This window comes from Limanda limanda, chromosome 4, assembly GCF_963576545.1.
Source record: "Limanda limanda chromosome 4, fLimLim1.1, whole genome shotgun sequence".
Classification (NCBI taxonomy): Eukaryota; Metazoa; Chordata; class Actinopteri; order Pleuronectiformes; family Pleuronectidae; genus Limanda; species Limanda limanda.
Window position 1 is genome coordinate 9,223,975 of NC_083639.1, and position 19,305 is coordinate 9,243,279.

At 40.3% G+C, this 19,305-nt stretch overlaps 1 protein-coding gene across 5 annotated transcripts in view; it reads left to right on the plus strand.

Moving 5' to 3' along the window:
- Positions 1-562: 562 nt before the first annotated feature.
- LOC132999392 (AMP deaminase 2-like) overlaps positions 563-19,305 on the plus strand; it is a 30,180-nt gene continuing 11,437 nt past the window's right edge. For 2 of the 5 annotated variants that reach the window (XM_061069053.1, XM_061069054.1), the window contains exons 1-3: positions 563-625; positions 987-1,041; positions 18,876-19,006. In XM_061069053.1, the coding sequence (XP_060925036.1) occupies positions 1,032-1,041; positions 18,876-19,006 (141 nt within the window). In that variant the 5' untranslated portion in view covers positions 563-625; positions 987-1,031. Of the gene's footprint in view, positions 626-986; positions 1,042-4,263; positions 4,697-8,026; positions 8,085-12,473; positions 12,528-18,875; positions 19,007-19,305 lie in introns of those variants that run through there. The other 3 variants (XM_061069051.1, XM_061069055.1, XM_061069056.1) reach the window with 3 other exon arrangements.

Consider the following 19,305-nt stretch of genomic DNA (forward strand, 5'->3'; position numbering starts at 1 on the left):
TTGATGAACTGGTACGTGTCATGTGTCAAGATAAAAACGGCCACTAGACGATATTTTCCTACAAAGGATGATGTTAAATGTAGGACATGGCTTGTTAAAGGATCTGAAGGGGCCTATAATAAGATACAGGACACGTACTGTATGACTGTCCGTGGAGGTAAAGAGTCTCAAGCATAAACCAGGATAAACAAGTGAGACATGAGCATTTAGCTGGAATGAACATTTGAAATCACCCCCTTGGATTAACATGTGGTGTTAACATGGCTTATTTGTGGCCCAAATCCAGCAAAAAGGAGAACTTCAATTCCCCATAATAAGCATGTTGGGATATAAAGGGGACAGATATCATTGGATGTTCACTTACATATAAAAAAAACATATAAACTACAGTTATTGGAGACTGTGACTTTAGCAGGCCTCAATGAACTTTGTCTCACACACACTCTCTCTTTCTCTCTCTCTCTCTATGTGTGTTTGTGTGTGTGTGTGTGTGTGTGTGTGTGTGTGTGTGTGTGTGCGTGTACCTCTGGACACAGCAGGCGGCGCCTCTCAGAGTTTTGTAAAAAAAAAAACTGAATTTACGTCAAAACAAAATTCAGACAAAACCCTCCGCAGCTGAGCGAAGGTGAAGACGACGCTTTGTTAGCTCAGGCTAACTTTTACTAGTGTTTATTAGTTAGTACATCGAGTTGACCGTTATTATAACGGACTAATCAAATGACTTATTGTTGATTGTTTCACTGTCACATGTTTAAGGAATGCGAGTGAACAGTTAACTATCTGACTAACAAGTCGGTGTAACTTAAGCTAAGGAGAAGCGTGTGCTAACGTTAGCTATGGGAAATAAACAATAGCCGCTTCTGTTGAACTTCACAGAAACAATAAGGAAAGTGTCCAGGAGGAAGTTCCGTGTTTCAGCTGGTTAGCTTAGTAGCTAACGGACTAACACACACTCACAGTACAGTGTTGTCATTGTGTGTTTGCAGGCGGACATCTCTCCTGTGTGCACCTGCTGCGAGCTGCTCCTCAACATGTCCAGTGGTGAGTTACATCTGTCAAACATCACACAACACACACACACTGAGTCTGTGTCACAAAACAACAACACACACACTGAGTCTATGTCACAAAACAACAACACACACACTGAGTCTATGTCACAAAACAACAACACACACACTGAGTCTATGTCACAAAACAACAACACACACACTGAGTCCATGTCACAAAACAACAACACACACACTGATTCTATGTCACAAAACAACATCACAACCTCAGTCTGAGCCACAGCAGGACTGAGTGACGCAGCTGCATCACACAGATAGATCGATAGATAGATAGAAGGATAGATTGATAGATAGATAGATCGATCGATAGATAGATAGATAGAAGGATAGATTGATAGATACAAGGATAGATAGATATCTAGATAGATTTTTTACCACTATATTATCCCGCCTATAGTGTATTCATATTTATATATATTTATCTTGCTTATAGTGTATTCATCGTTCTTATATCATACAATACCTCTTGATACTGTTCTATTCCATACATATTTCTTACTGTACATATCTAATTTATTCACATATTCCAATTTAAATATGCACAATACTCTGCACTTTTACTGCCTTTTTTTGCACTTCTGGTTAGATGCTAAACTGCATTTGTTTTATAAGTATTTGTACTGTGCAATGACAATAAAATTGAATCTAATCTAATCTAATAGATAGATAGATAGATAGATAGATAGATAGATAGATAGATAGATAGATAGATAGATAGATAGATAGATAGATAGATAGATAGATAGATAGATACAAGGATATATTGATAGATACAAGGATATATTGATAGGTAGATACTTTATTGATCCAGAGTTTCACACAAAACAGTCAAACACAAGAGCATAAGAAGAACAAACAGGTCAAGAATAAGTTCACTGCCCTGAACTAAGACAAATCATTGACAAATTCAATAAAAAGATTTTAAATTAAGGACAGTGCATGTAGCCTAATGTGTAAGATGTAGCCTACATGCAAATCTAAATTAAAGTTCAGAAACAATCATTTAATGTGAAGCTATAAACACCCACATTTTACAATTTTTAAGTTGCTCTAGTTTCTCTGAGAGACAATAACAGGCCGGAAAAGCAAAAAATGACAAAGAATGGATAAACAGGAAAACATTTGACTCACCTGAAGTAGATCGATTATGTCTTATACCTTCTCACTGAATATTGGACTTTTGTTTTTGCTGCTATAATAATGTATATTGTTTTATTTTGGCGCCCTAACTTTATTATCATTATAATGTTTGTTAAATTCAGTGTTAAAGTAGCACGATGCCACCATGCACGGGTCACAGGTTTTTGTTGGAAAGTGGATGCAGGATTTCATCAGAAATCAGAAATCCCCTTCATCCATTAGTGTTTAGCGATTAACAGAAGCCGTGCTAATAGATGGAATTCCTTTTTTGTTGTTGCAATATGCTGCAATGATACTTATTTATTCTTATGCATAGACTTGGTAAAAACAACATCTGAATGCAAGTTGTGTACGGTTTAATCTAAGTAGGGAAAAATATTCTTTGTTCTGTTTGGTTTGATGCAGTTTTAGTCTATATGCTTTACCTATGAGATGGCTTTAGATGGAAAGAAAGAATAAGCAAACAAATAACTGAATTCCTTAACTTTCCAAGGAATGAAAAAAAGGAACAAGCAGCTGGGGATATGCACAGTGGTCTAATTTTTTAGCTAAAGGGTGTGCTTACAGAGAGCTTAAGCAGCACAGGAAAATACCATAACTATCAGGGAGAAATAATCGCCTCCTGTTCCCGGTAAGGTTTCTCGTTTTATCAGAATGCAGGAAATATTTATGGGGTAGTGATGTTTTTCTTTTAGACTAAAGTAAGCCTCCGTTGTTAGCATTTTCTGCTGTTACTGCACCAGATGGTGAAAGTCAACTTCCTCACAAAGCAGGTCAGATTTCAGAAGAAGCTGGAGACAAGCAGAAACTAGACTTTATCAAAGTTGGCAAAGGAAGATTTGGACTTCAAACACTTTTGTCTCTTGCCAACAAGATTTAATCTCTTTGCAAGATGCAGATCCTTTACTACAAAGAATAACTATAGTTATAGATTGTTGTGTTACTCAGATTAATCATAGGAAAGCTAACATAATAACTGTGTCTAAACATCTTAATCAGCTTTGTTACTTCCATGAAGACCTAGTTGTTTTGTCAGAGGATGATAGCTGAAAAAAATCTATGAATAGTTTGACATTTTTTAGTGCTGAGGAGATGTAGATGATGATGTAACAGAAATCTTGTTCTCAGAGGAGACCATGTTTTTTTCTACCACTAGATGGGGATCTTTACCCGTTTTTATGCTTTTGCATTGACTTCTCTGTGTAGTGATGGAATCCAGATGCTATGGAACTCACTTTTTAGATATTCACCAGTCTGTCTTCCAAATTCAGTAATAAACAGAAAATGCAATACAGTTTTAAAATAAAGATTCAAAAACAACATTTTATTTAATGTATGCCCAGGAAATCGAGTGAAAAATTGTTGTATTTTGAAAAGTCAAATTATTGCTTATAAGAACACAGACAAGAAAATGTACGATGACCCGTTCAAAGAGTTTGAAAGTGAAATTTTACAATTAATTTGTGTTTGATATGAGTTTGTTTAATATGAAGTGTCAGTGGCACAAAATGAAGAAGTGTCAGGAAACCCTTTTTGTTTTCTTGATCGGGGTCTGCTAACTTTTGGAGGTGTGTGTGGTTTCTGTACTTGTCTATGTTAGTGTGTATTAACAATTATAAATGTTCCTTCTCTACAGGAACTAGATGAAAGAGAGTAGTGAGCGTACTGTACTCCTTACAGGGCTTGCTCCTCGCTGGGCATTGGTTATCACTATTTATAATATTTTATGTCAGGCGGGTCTGTCCTTTGTGTGTTTAGGCTCACTCTGTCTCCCCTCCGAATTTTCCAGCAAAGCACATTGGGAGTTCACCAGTCAGGTTCCCTGCTTATCCACCCCGACCGTTGCTTATTCTTTGCCTTTTTTCGTCACTTGTCATCTGGATCCACTGAGTTTGTTCTTCTTTGTCTGAATACACAACCATAGGATCTGATTGCTATTTTTAGATGAGTGCAAAAAACTTTTGTCCTTCGCTCACCTTGGCACTCAGCTGGCAGGTAGTATTCAGTCTTCAGGCTCGCTTGCTGGGATGCTAGTTACAGTCTTTGATCTACGATGCCCTCCTCTGTGGCTGTTTTTCACTGCATTGGCTACACGAGGCTTGTGCCCCGGTTGCTAGGGCAACCAAGGAGGATGGCCCTCAGCAGGGGCTGGGGAAGCCTTAGGCTGCATCTCAGCTCGTCACTGTGCAGCACGCCTGCTGATCTGCTCATGGCTGGGAGGAGGAGCCAGCTCTGCAGTGGAGTGTCTTCCAGCCCAGTATGGTTCCTGCCTCCCCTCTGCCCCACCAGGAGACAGAGCTCCAGCATTAGAGCTCCTCCCTCCCTCTGCTGGCCACTGCGCCGCTCTGACTCTTACTGCTCCAGTGATAGCAAGAGCACAACTGGCAAGATGTCATCCTCTTCCTCCACCTCCAATGGACAAGGGAAGCCTAAACCTAAATCCCCGTTACGCAAAAGGGGGAGTCTGCAGAGCACCACCATTCCTGGTGAGTGGGTGTGAGTGGATCCCTTAGAAAGAGAAAGATAATGCTTGTTGCATGAATGAAGGTTCGGGAAATTACACAGATGCTTTTGTTGTGATATTTAAGAATTGATGCTGCTCCACAATGAGCAATAACACAGAGAACTGAGTTTACAGATGTTGCTACAACTTTAGTTTGTGTACGTTTTGGTTTGAAGCTTTGATTTTATTTATTTAGCATTCAGCGTAAAACTGTAATTGTAATGCACATATCGCTTTAGGAATATTCTTTCCTATAATACTCACGAAACTTTGCGAATATGTTCATAATTACTGTTATTATTATCTTTTTGATTAACCAGTTCATTGCTGAGTGTGCCTGAACATAGTCAACCTGGACTAGAGCACTTTCTCAGAGCCCAAGTAATAGTCTAAAAATGTAATGATTTGTAACATAAAACAAATTTCCTGATCAGTTGCTACCCATGTTACAGGTGGGGTATGACCTAAAAACATTAAGCATTTTAATTTGATAAACGACAGCTCTCTCTAAAGGAGACGTGAGATGCTCACCCCTTAATTTGGCCCCTCTGCCCTCCTGTTTATCAGGAATCTACTGGTGTTGGACTCTCCTTTTCTTATCAGCTTGGTTCAGACCGAACAGTGGGCTCGTTTTATCTTCATTCGTGTCATCGTGACGAAAATGTCCTCGTACTTTTTGGTCAGGAGAATCTGCAGTGACGTTTAAGAAAAGTTTATGATGTCAGTGCTGGATCATGGTGGATCTGAGTCTTGATTTTTGCTACTTCAGCAAAGGTTTATTAGCATTTTATCAACCCTATAATTTTTTATCAACATCCGATATATGCTAACGATTACAAATTTGTGTTTAATTAAGACAATTTACAGCTCGTCAAAAAATGTTAAAATAGTTTCCAGATGACAATTTGATTATCTGGATTTAGCAACTTTAAATCATGCATATATAATTATGGTTATTAGTTACAGGATTAATATGACTTATTGAGTTTTGCATGCTGTTGACATTGATAGAACATATTTTAATCAGTATTTATCACAACAGGCCTTCATCTCTCTGGGATATGGTGGAGTATTGTAATTAATGTTACGCTACTGTCAGTTGACAGGGTGTTTGATGGACTTTTCAGCGTGATAGGAGTCGGGCCATATAAATAGCTCTGTGATCACCTTTTGAAGTTCTTACTAACAGGTCTCTGTGGACAGAAACTACAAAGCTTGACCAGCGATTTATCTGTGCAGTAATTAAATGTTAATATTGATTGAATTTGAAGCTGCAGCCACAGAGTGGCACAAACGTCGAGGGTTGGGTCGATGCAACAGCAGATCTCCAGCAGTAACTCGCGTCGACACACAGTGTACTGTATTTGCTGAGAAAGCCTGTCTTTGCTGCAGTCATAAATAACTTAGAGGTCTCTCCATCCATGCAGTCATTTAAGTCCTCTCAATTAGTCGCTTGGCTGAGCCCTCTGCACTCCCAGTTCATCATAAGAGCCACATGTAGGCTTCCCATTATAGTTCCACCATCTGACCACACCGTTTCTATTAGCATTCTTGATGCCAAATTGCCGCAGTAGAAAAATCCACCGTCGATGCACACGAGCTGTTTGTGTTTTAACCAATGAACTGGAGGCGTCAACATTTCCTCTGTTACTTCTTGCAGCATCACCAGAAATAGCTCAGCTCCGTGGCATCTGTCTTTTTAAGAACCTCAGAAGTTACATTTTTGTCCAAATATATTCTTATTTATTTGTGACAGATCTCTTTTTTTAAGTGTCGGTGTGGATTTACTGGTGGAAACAGTGATTGCAACTCAGTCAGTTTTCTCATCTGCAGGAATCTGTCTCTGCCTGCAGGCTGCTCTCCCCCACTGGACCCTCATGGCATCACATGAAGCAGACTATATAATTCCCTCGCTATGCAGCCGAAAGCATATGACGTGATATATAGAAGCTATTAAAGTGTCTTCCAGAGAGGTGAAAGGGAGTTCCTTTCTCCAGCGTAAATCAATGCTTCGCTTTCCTTTGGAATCTGATCAGATGCAGAGGCTCTTACCTTCATCACTAACTTGGTCTCTGAATTAACACTATACCGTGAGCAGTGAGCACATGTATCTAAGCCTGATAGTCTAGCTTGTCAGATGTTCTGCTGGAACATAGTATTGTTCATTTTGAGATGGCTTGTCAACTCAGTAACGTGCACAGATCTGGTATCCTGCCTCATTACATGAATGAGCCTCTGTGGATTAGTAATAATAATGTATAGAGAGTAAGGAGGCCCTCTGACATGTGCAATTTGTGAACAATCACAATTTGCCACTGACTTAGGCATTCAGTATTTGAGAGATGTACACTTCAATGCAAAAACTTGGAACAAGACACAAGAGCCGGACCAATATGGGGCTGAATAAATCATATAGACTTTGAATTAATAAAATAAACCTTTTTACATAAAGTGTAAAAATAAATGTTTACTCTGTAAAATTAAAAAAAACATCAGCGCATATTGGCAAATATAAATGCAGATACCAATATGTAAATACTATAAATAATGATAAGGCTTGTATTGGTCGATTTTGTCAGCTTACCAATATATCTGTCGGGCTCTTGTATACACAGTATGTGTGACAATACGTCATCCCAGCATAAAGATTCATAAAAATACAATCAACATAACACAAATCTACACTATAGAACCTATCAAATCAGTGTTCTGTGCTTTTATGCGTTATTCCAAATCAATGTATAATTCGTTCTCTGCTATAAGGTTTGTGTTACATGAGGGATGCTGTCGAATCATGAACCATATCACCCGAAAGTCAGGTGACTCAGACACAGATCAGTGGGGGCGGTCCTGAAACTGCCAGCTCTGCATTGGTCTGTAAGCTCTCTACCATCTGCAGTCGACTGACTAGCTCCACTACCTCAGCCCCAACTTGTTCTGGTTCATTATTAACCAGATATTCTGTCTCCTGTCGTTGCATTCCTCTGTCATGACGTCCTTTCTTGGACTTTAAGTGTCTGTTCTATCTCATGTTTTGCATCATTACATCGTATCTGCTCTGTTCTGTTGCACCCACAGAGCTTTGTCACACTCATCACTGAATCATTAGCACATGTACACAATGTTTCCATTTGGACTTTAACCTGCACAGCTAGCCCCCCCCCCCCCCACACACACACACACACACACTAGAGTACAGACAAAAAAAAAAACATGTGACAAGGTAGCAGTCCACATAACCTCACCGCTGTGGTTGTGGAGTTTTGGGCTTCGTCATTGAGAGTCCAAGCAGATCGTCGGTGCTTGTGCAGTTGAACCATATTATTAATATCCAGCCAGTGAAGACATATTTGGGACTAACTTCAACTAAGGTATGGCACTAATGAAATTTGTAAAATAAAGATGTCTTTGAACCTTATGTGAAACCGGTTACACCAGTGTGTCTATGGGGAATTATATCTTAAATTGTTAGTGGATATATACTATTGAATTGTCTAACGACATGCTTTGCTGCAGTACATTTCAATAGTAGCACTTTTCCGTCCCCACTAGAGGGAGTATGTGGCACAAAGATGCTGTGTAAGGCCGGACCATCAGTCTTAAACAAGTTGCTCGTTGTCCGTGTCTCAGCTCCTCAACCGTTCTGCAGTCAGACATGACTGAGGGTTTGTTGTCTTTGTGTTTGAGTGGAAAATTCCACAGCTCTTCTCCAGCTAAGTATAGCTTAGCTCCTTCCCATATAGCAGAGCTAGTCTGTCAGCTCTGGAAAAGGGATTTTGGAGCACCAGGAACTACGGCCTTGAAAGCTATCTCACCAACAGCTGGGCCTGCTGTTACTTGATGGGCCTGGATAGTTAGCAAGGCCACTGTATCTGTCCTTTAACCGTCACCGCAAACACACACACACACACACACACAGGGCAGCTATAGATTCAACATTAGACAGGTGGACACACCATTTCTCACGGGGGCGATTTGCAGGCTGGCAGACTGGACTCATACATATGGTTATCATGGATCGTATTTCATTGCTGCGATACAGTTAAGCTGCTTTGCTCCCTCTCCAATCTAATGATCACATGTAATGTAGATCCATCTGCACATAATCCACTTCAGTTGATGACAGGTGAGCCAGCATCAGCGAATGATTGGTCCCTGACTGGTTTTGTAGTTTGCTTTCACCTCATTGACTCAGTGAATCACTCGTCCAACGGCCCCCTGTTCATTTCATTACATCCCAGTTCATATTTTCCCTTTTCAGGAATGATATGCATTGCACATACATGCTGTCCACAGACTTGATGCAGACACACACTCAGAGGAGGGAGGTGGGTGAGGCGAACTGTGGGTCAATCCAGACAGACACGTTTGACTTTGCATAGATGAAACAATGAAGGAATTGAAACTCAATTAAATTCCATTCAAAAAGCATTATTTGTTCTCGGAGGGGAATTCTAAATGTACTTTAATGACACATTAGCTGCATAGTGGCTTCAGAGTGTGTTAAAAGTATCCAAAGTTGAATTGAACCTTTTATTGCATCCCTCCACTGCAATTATAGCAAGCAAACAAGACACTAAATCAAAGCGTGAAGACCAGAGTATCGCTAAGTAAAGACAGTTGTGCTTAGGTGTGTTTGCATTTACATGCGAGTCAGTATCAAAGTTCATAGTAACAGGACATTGTTATCAGAGGCCTCCCCATGTCTCCATGAAGCAACGCTCTTTTTATTACCTCTGGCTTTGGTTCCTGACACACCTAGGATCTAGATATTAACACCTCAATGACCAAGCAAGCATGCTAAGCAACATGTTACATTGTTACATGTTGACAGTGTCAAGTGACACACTTCTCCTTTTTGCTATATTCAGATATGGTGAGAGCTGCACTGACAGTGATAGGTGACTGGCCCCCCAATGATTGGTGTGTGCATATGTGTGTGTCTGTATTTGTTTCTTTTGAGGTGTGTGACTGGCAGTGTGTGTACACGCTGGCTGCGTGTGTCTTTTGATGTGTCTATATGAGGCCTTCAGTGTGTTTTTGTGTGTGATGCACGACAGGGTGGATTTGCTGTTATGAGAACATTCCTGGTGGAGGTTTGGAGGAGAGATACACTGAGTCGATCTGAATGCTGAGAAGCCTTGAGCCTCATGTTTAAACATTTGTCCTGGTTTATTCACATGGGAGTTTCCATGCAGGGTTTCAGATTAGATGTGATGGACGTGACCTTGACAATAATACCAGCTCTTTGGGGGTTTTCTTGGAGAAAGGGAGTGAAAAATTGTGCAAAGCTACTTCACTGTGCTTTTGATTATTCTCTCGGTAAAGAGATGTGTTGATTACAACAACTCAAGCAGACCACACCTGAGTGCTTTGAGAAATTTAAGGAAATTTGGTACACACAAACATACATGGAGTACTATTTCAGTCCTTAAGTGCAGAACAGAAAGTCTAAGCTTTTAATCTTCCCTAAAATGTACTCCTACACCAAAAGCTTTCATGGCATGAAAAATATTAGTTTACTGGCCTTTTCAAATCATAAACAATGTACCTCAAGGCTTTCAGAAGTTATTTTCTTATGGTTGCAGCATTTTTTGTTTTTCATAAATGATCATTAATCAATTTTTAAAAAACATCTTTCACAAATGAATAGTATCTTTTATTTTTGATCTCTTAATATTTTTTATTATTAATTAATTCATAAAATTTGAGTTTGATGCAAAGGTGGTATTCATCTCTATGTGTAGCTGGTTAAAGCACTGAACCATGCAGAGTATTGACTGTCTCTGATTGCTGTTTTTAAGTGAAGTCTTGTGAAGTGAAAGGCTTGAAATAGATTGTTGATTTGCAGTGGTGCAGTAGACCTCAGCCGGGCAGTAAAACTCCTGCCCACTCAGTGTGCAGCAGAAAGGATGTGGAAACAGTGACAGACACATTTTAGGCTGGTTATGGTCCTGGTTGCACGGACAGAGCAATGAGAGAGTATTGTGTATCTAGGTCACTTTGTTTTTCAAACTCTGTGGGCAATGGGTAGGTGTTGATTGTGGTTAGTAGAGTGTCTAAGATATTCCAGGATTGGGACAGAAAGTTTCTTCTGCTCCTTAAAGTCATAAGTCTTTTTTTTAAATTCAGTTGTTAACATATAGGGAAAAAACTACAGTGCGACACGGACCAAGAACTAAGTTCATTCCTCACCTTCTGACCAGTTCCATCAACAATGCAGTCACAGAACTGGAGAAAGCAATTTCACATTTGTCTTTGTTGCTGAGCTAGGATACACAAATAGATCCTTTCCCCAGATTTAAGAAGTGGAACTTGCAAATGTGAATATGATATGTATATGAATTTGCAAAATATTTATCTACTTGCAAACTGGTTCCAATGTTGAGTTTGGAGCTATTGCTTACAAATCAGACAAGTAAATCTGGGTGATTATAGTTTCCTCTTAATCGTTTGTAAAGTAGTATATATTGTCGGCTTGAGTTTGGATGTGTGCATATGACTTTCATGCTGTTTGTCAATACTTGACAAACAGCGTTGACTTGGATGTGGAAAAATTCCTGGCCGATTTGCGTATTGAAGTGTCACTTTGAAATTTCACAAAGAAATTGAAATTAAATAGGGGCTGAGCTGATGTCTCGTGCACTGTGAAATACAACATACAGGCCGTCCTTGTGCCATACAGAAGTCATGTGAGAGAGGAAGGAAACAGTGTGCCCTGGAGTCATGTGATCAGTAGATAATGACAACATTGCAATGTAGTTTTACCCACAATTATACTCACAGATACCTACATGTGCTTAGTTATACAGATGTTGACCTCACAGGCACGAGTGATCAGTTTTCAGACATTGATTTTAAACATCTGAAAAGTATAGAACATTTCTATCTATACTTTATATCTATCTATATAATACATAATTGTTTAAATCATGGAATAAAGACCAGACAGAAACATATGGCTCATCAACCCTAAGCAGAATAAAATAAATAACAGAAATGAGTCAGACTCTTGCATGTAATTGCATTCAAATATAAACCGATATGAAAAAGCCAATTAAAACAGCCATAATTAATTTATAAGAACAAGTACACACATGTTATAGAGCTTATAAATAATAGGATGCAAATTAAATTATTAGAATTAAATACACGATTAGGAATGGTTGAATCTATGTGCAGATAAATATAGCTTTATTGAAAAATGAAACGATATTTTTTAAGTGTTCATGACATCAAAAAATATAAACATAAGACGTCAGCATAGAGGCTTGACGTTCATGTGACGTCCTCATGAGCAAGAGGAGGGGGCTGGAGAGGAAGTGGGAGTGGCCAGAGACGCAGGACCACATCCATTTTACAGCACAATAGAGCAATAAAGCGGTGGACTGCTGTACCGCCCCCTCCTGTTGCCACGTGGTACGTTCTAGCCCAGTATTTAAACCCGGAGGCTCGGAGGCTGGGCTGCTCCTGCTCCTCGAACCGGTGGCACTCAGGAAGAAGCTGAGAGACAGAGAACCCGAGGAGAAGAGGAGAAACTGTCTGAGGAGGCACAGAGGAGGTGGCGATAGTTCCAACAAGAGGAGCAGAGAGTGAGGGGCTTGTGTGATCCTGCTGCTAAAGCTGCACGAAAGCACATTCTGTCTATTTGCTCTCTCTCTCTCTCTCTCTCTCTCTCTTTGCTGTCATTTTCTCCTGTGCCAGCGGGGGGAGGGTGCATCGACCGTCCCAGGCCTAGTTACAAGTCCCAGCATCCCGCAAGAGCTCAGACAAGGCCACTGCGACCGAGACTGGGACGAGGCAGGGATACAGAGGTACTGTACCCTCGGCCGATCGACCACCAGTGCGACCAGTAGATCGTGAAATGTGACTTGACCTGTGCTGCACAGCGTGTTCTTGTGAATACTGCGGTGCTCGAAGTTTAACCAGTTCTTGTGTCGGGCATGGTACTTATCACTCCCAAAATACTGCACTGGTAAGCCCATGGTGACAGAGTGGGTGCCAGTCAACCCAGTTGCTGTGTACTGTAGTAAGCTGCACAGGAGACTGGGAGGAGATGTCAATATGAGGGAGTTATGGGCAACCACAAAGGGAGGGGAAGTGAAAAATACATCACGCATTTGTTATGATGGTCTCTCACCATGAAGCTGATCTTTGCAAAGCTTCCCGTGGTCCAGTGTTTATTTCTGAGTCTGGCTGCTGCAGTGAGTCAACAGTGGGGGTTTCTCGTCCTGCTGCTGTTTGTTTAAGTTCAGCATGATGCAGTGTTATTTCCCAGCGGAGTCATCACTGAGCGTTCTGTGGGTTTCTCGGCCAAACCCACACGCAGACATTAACATAAGGAAAACGTTAAGCCCCAGTGTGTGCACTAACCCAGAGAGGTTGCTGTTTGCAGCAGAACATCAACTGATGAACAGCGGCTACTCAAAGTGGAAGAAAATAAATATTCCACATGAAATCTTGAGTAACATATCTGTGTGAGCAGGCAGACAGGGCTGGAGTAGCATGTTTAAAAAGTCCACTTGAACATGTTGACCTTCCTGATGTTTATAAGGGTATGAACAGCTGACGTGTTGGTGTATGTTAGTGTATGTGCTGGCAGTGACGAGGGATTTACTCCTCTTCTCAAATATTACATTTTATTTTACATGAAGGGATAATAGTTCACGCAAATGTCTCTTACACCTGCACTGTAAAATATTGTTTTTATGTATTTATACTAGTATGTCCCTATGTCCACAGAGCCTGATGAGTACTGATAATAAATCCTCGAGATGAGGCCGCAAAGTACAGGTTTATTCCTATCTGTGGTTGCTAAGGAACGTCTGAAGCGTGTGTCATCACTCTCCCTCTCTGGGAATAAAGTGAAATTCTGTAAAGACAAACAAAACCCTGGCACCACTATCAGTCGACCAAAACCGATTCACAAAAACACACACTAGAGTATTTGTTTAATGCAGGCAACAGTTTTCTTTCTGCCCATCAGGCTTCACTGCTGCATCACAACACTGGGTGTCAAGGACTTTTCGCTCAGGCTCGTGAACGGCCATTCATTATTGTTTTGTTACACTTTATTTTGTGGTTGAATGCTAGCAGATGTAAGCTCATTGTGTTCGTTGTATGTTTATCAGGGAATCATGATAATGATTATAATAACTATAAACTTTTATTTTTTTACTGTCTTGGCTCTTTGTCGGCTTTGGCCACTCTACGTTCAGGTCCAGAGGGTCATGTGGACAATGGCTGTGTTGTGCTACAGGGAGGAAGACTTATAAAGCTTCATCATGCATATTTCTGACAGCTGCCCTAGTCACACAAATAATGAAACAGGTAGAATGAAAAAGGGAAGAAGTATTTACAAACAAGCATACTAGACGTACCCATGAATTTATGACATGTCAGTGTGTGTCTAATGTAAACCTAGACAAAGATAAACAAGAAAGGACAGAAGAAACTAATTAATGTCTTCATGCAGCTAGCATTACATACACTTTTGTTTTTTAAGTGTAGGTTACAAATAAAATGTGTTGGTGGCTTCTTGCCATTTTCAGCATGAAGCCACAAGAGATATCAAATTCCTACCAGTTGTAGATTCAGGTTTCAAAGATTCAAGGTGATACCTTAGTGAAAATGAGAACCATGAATTATCTATTGAGCACTGAACCTGAGACTCATGGTTAGACTTGTTGGAGCGCTGTCAAACTCAATGGCAAAGGGGAATTGCTCGCTGACATTGCCTGGAATCCTGTGCAAAGAACAAGAATACTCAAACATATTGACATATTTTCCAACCAGTCTGTCTGGTCCTTTGGTATTTGTTAACCAAGCACAACAGATTGAGATGCATGTAAATAAGTGCAGTGCGAGGCCTGGTGTATTCACCAAAAATCTATTCACCTTGGATGTTGAGTAATTGTGCTGAAAATTGTTCCTGAACACTGCACTGAGAATAGTTGTTTAGCAACAAGGTCTGTTTTTAGCAGACTATCATGCAGTTTTTAATTAGGTCATTTAATAAGTTAGCATGCTCTAATTTCGTGACCCAAACACTGATCAGATATATAGAGGCACCGGATAAATGTCGAAATGAATCTGGGACATAACTGACTATACAAGCAAAGGAAGCACTTTTGATCTCCACAGAAGTAGCCAAGTCTCATTACATCTACAGATAATGTCCAGTTCATCATCACAATGAAAGACTTACAGTATAGGCCTGTTTGGGATAATATGGTAGCAATGTGGGGCTGGTGGTGAAAGGTTTCAGTCATCAAAATACACTTTTAGATCATATTGGACTTAATAAAAAATGACAAATTGATATAAATTCTGGTCAAGGAATATTTTCATTGGTAAAATGTTTTGCTGGACTACTTCTAGTTCTGCTTTCGGCCTGAGGGACCGAGCGGACGAGACGGGTTGGAGGGATCGTATTGATCGTTATAGAGCAGAGGCAGCTCCCAGATAGACTCTCTCTCTGGGAGGGTTCAAAGAAACTGTGGTGCATGTGTGTGGGCACTGTGCAGACTCAGGTCCCAGGGATGTGAGAGAATGCTGAGAGGAGAACTTTGTCAATATTAGTCTCCCGCCTAAGTAACAAGCTCACATATTAAGATGAACTGTTTAAAGCATTTCACTTTAAAATATGATTAGACACACATGCAGTAAGTTGTGTGTTTTAAGTGATATAAGAGCACAGATTTCTTGTCCAGAACCAAAAGTTCTTATATAAAGTCTTAATATAAATACTACCTAAAAGAGGAAATAAGGATACACAAGATTAGGTTTTGAGTCCCATGTTGACACAGACTAAACTTTGACTCAAGTGTATTCTGTACTTGGACTTCATCGTGGCCTCATAGTTATAGCTCACAAGTTTTATTCAAACACAAAGACATTTATCTTTGTTGTTCTTCAATTCATTACCTGAAAGAGTCATATTTGGACTGTCTTACGATTTTTCTAGATCTTTCTTGATGTTATTCACCAGATGTCCGGGCTCCATGTTGTTTTAATGGTTTGCTCTTGATTTAATAGTTGTTTTTGCTTGTCTGATGATCTTCTTTAGCTCAGGCGTGTTTATTTTTTGAATATCAAGCAGAATTATGCAAAAAGTACAGAACAGTTGTACATAAATTTATAAAAGGATGGAACATGGACAAAAAAAACATTCAAGTTTGGCGGGGATCTGGACAAGGTTTTTATCGCTTTCTTGAATATCCATGAATTCATGAATCATATTTAGGCGACTGACATTTATGAGTGTGTGTTGGTGCAGATCCAGTGAGATTAAATGTGGTTCCATAAGGGAACTGTTTGGACTGACAAATAGGACCCTGACCCTCAGAGAGAATTTGCAGTTTCTTTATTTAGCTTTTCTTAATTTTCTATGTTGTCTCAGTTCTGTTGTATTATTATAAGTCTGTGGAAGGTCTGTGCATCCCACTACAGTGGTGTCACTGAGATAAATAGAGTCAGGGGTGCTGGATTACGAGACATGAGGTGGAAAGGCCAGGGGATTACATTGGTATTACAGTGGGGACAACATGTTTGTGTGTCTGTATACTTGAACTTATCGGCTGTGCCATATCATACCATCCATGATAATAAATATAAGTATACATTCTTGCATAATAAAAAAGTGTCATATCACGATATTGACGCTCTGACGTATGACGCATTTATTTTCCCTGGAGGGCACAACAACATTGAAAGCCCAGACATGCCTGAAAGCGAGAGCAGCGTATCAGTCTCCGATAACAATTTCCCTAAAAAGGAGCTACATCAATAGTGTGGAAAAACAGACAAGAAAACTGTGACTGCTAAAGGTGGAAACACAACAAACTTGTTTCACCACTTCAAGCGAAAACAAACCGTTGAGTACAATCAGGCTATGAAGGCACGTGAGCAGGAGACACGAGCAGCTGTCGAAGTGCATCCCAAAAGTAAACAAACGACTCAACCGAGCATCGCTGGAGCATCGCTAGTATCTCTCTCCTCATATGACAAGACCAAACAGTGGATGTAGAGGACTGATACGGTTACATATCCTTGCCTGCCATGTATGAAGCATGCCAGCATAAAACAAGCAGCTAGGATCACACAGGCGAAAATGTTGCTAGTGGTTTAAAGAAGTTTATTAACTTGTACAAGAGGACAAACCGTGTGTGACAACAGACCAAACAATATGGCAGGTAGCTTCAAATTTTGAGGCCATATCGCCCACCCGGACTGCTTCACCATGAAAAATGTGTGTGTATTTCCCATTAGTACATACTGCTATCACAATTATACCAAGAAATAAATTTCTTACCGATAAGGTTGGTTATATTTATATGAAAAAATGGAGAATTGACTGGTAAATCTTTAGATGGTTCAGACACTTTGTCCCAGGCCAAACACAAAGACTCGCTCCTAGGTGAATGAGTGAGTTACTGTGTCTGCACTTAAATGTGGCACTTTTTAAATTATAGTTCTTAAAGTTAAATATATGGCTGTGTTTAGAAAGTACACAGAAATCTGTGAGCTTGGTTTTTCTCTGTGCACCAGGAAACGGATGTATTTCGTTTTTAGCTTGTTAACCTCTATTGTGTTTAGTCTGGAGTGGAGTTGGCATCATCTGGTTCCAGCAGGTCTGGAGTGTGTGGGGGGGCCTTGTCACTCTCAGGTGTTTTTAAACACGTGTCACATGTACATGTTTGTCTGGGTAATTGTTTTTTTCAAGTGTGTGCACGTGCGAGTGAAGTGACACAGTATCTGCTGGTGCAGCTGTCTTCCCTTAATCCGGCTTCTGTTGTTGGATATTTACAAGGATTTTCATGCTCTGTTGCAGATTCCAGCTGCAGTCAGTGTCCCGAGAGGTAATGCTAGTCATGCCCCACTTGACTTTGTTTAACGTTGGCTGACTGCTTGTGTTGAAACCGGTGTCTTCGTCTCTGATGTCTTCTGTTTAGTTTCAAGAAAATGGGCCAGTGTGTTCATGAACCTGAAGGAAGAAAACAAAAAGTTCTTGGCAAAAGATTGCTCAATAATGAGAACACGTTCTCTATGGCCTGCCTGTGGTTGAGGCCTTTTAGATGTGTTTGGTCAAATCATAGTCATTGATCTGACTGTCTTGGTTTTCCGTAGATTGTGAAATGATAAAGAATTGTCAACTTTATCTTATCTCAGCCAGCAATCAGCCTGATTATTCTGTCAATCACTACACACAACATAAATGTTTAACCTGGTAACAGACCTTTCTGGTAGACACCATGCGCCTGCAGGAGTCAAAGGATTTCTAGAGTCCATTATGTCAGCCTGCGATTCAATGGCGACCTGTCCAGGTTGGACCCCGCCTCTCGCCCAATGTCTACTGGGATTGGCTCCAGCTGCCCAGTGACCCTCAAAGTGATAAGCTGGGGGCGGTGTGGCCTAGGGGGTAGAGTGGTCGTTCTCCAACAAGAAGGTTGCCGGTTCAATCCCCACTCTTCCCCATCTGCATGCCGAAGTGTCCTTTGCAAGATACTGAACCCCTAAATTGCCCCTCATAAATGATGAGTGTACTAATTGTAAAATCGTTTTGGACAAAAGCGCCAAATGACATGTAATGTAATGTAATATGCTATATAGATAATGGATCGATCGATTACTTACTTACAATTACAATTACTTAACCTACATTTAACTTAGGTAAGATCTACCAAAGTTAAAGAAAACATTTGTAGAACTTTAGATCTGGTCTTTAACATGTGGCGAGAAAAGGCTAGTAAATGATGGTTAAGTTCAAAACTACATATTTAGTTGTGGAAAAGTTAATCATGTTATGACCACTGGCAAAAGGGAACCTACTGACAATACACACTATCATGAGACAGCGGTTAAGCATTTTTACTTTGCTGAAATTTTGCCTTTGCTCCGATAATGTGCAGGATCACAGAAAAGTATAATGAGATCACCACTAAATTTGTTTTTTTACAAATTAAATGAATGATACCTAACATCAACACCATAAACTGCTCTGCATTCTGGCTTTTTCTGCCCTTTTCAATGATCGTTTGCAGAGGCTTGAACGACTTTAGAGTTGTTTTATGTTTGAATGATGGCTGCAAAACCGCATTATTTGCAGTTTGTCCTATTTTCACAAAGACTCTGTGTTGATATCACCATAATATGCTTTACAGATCTGAGTGGTGCATCTGGGTCCAAGCCCCTCAAGCCCCAGCGGTCCCTGCCAGGGACGCCTGTTTCCCTCACACACTACCCGATTGACCTGCGGACATCCATGGAAGAAAAGTACAAAGAGATTGCAGAGGTAGGAAATTAAAACCAGACACATGTTGTTTCTTAACAGTAAAATTACAGGAACCGAAAACGTGAGTTGGTCCAAAATCCTTCATTCCTCTCCTGCATGATGTTCCTATACGTTCACTGGTCTTCTATCCTCAGACACACTCCCTCAGGTGATTGATCCAGGGCTGATAAGACCCGAGCTTACATTCCAGCAGCAGCTGCCAACAGATCCGCCCTCTTGATCCACAGCCCCCTAGCGTTTCTCTCTGCGGCTTCTGTTATGGATTTTTTTGTCTTTCTTTTTGGCAGCCCTCGTGATGC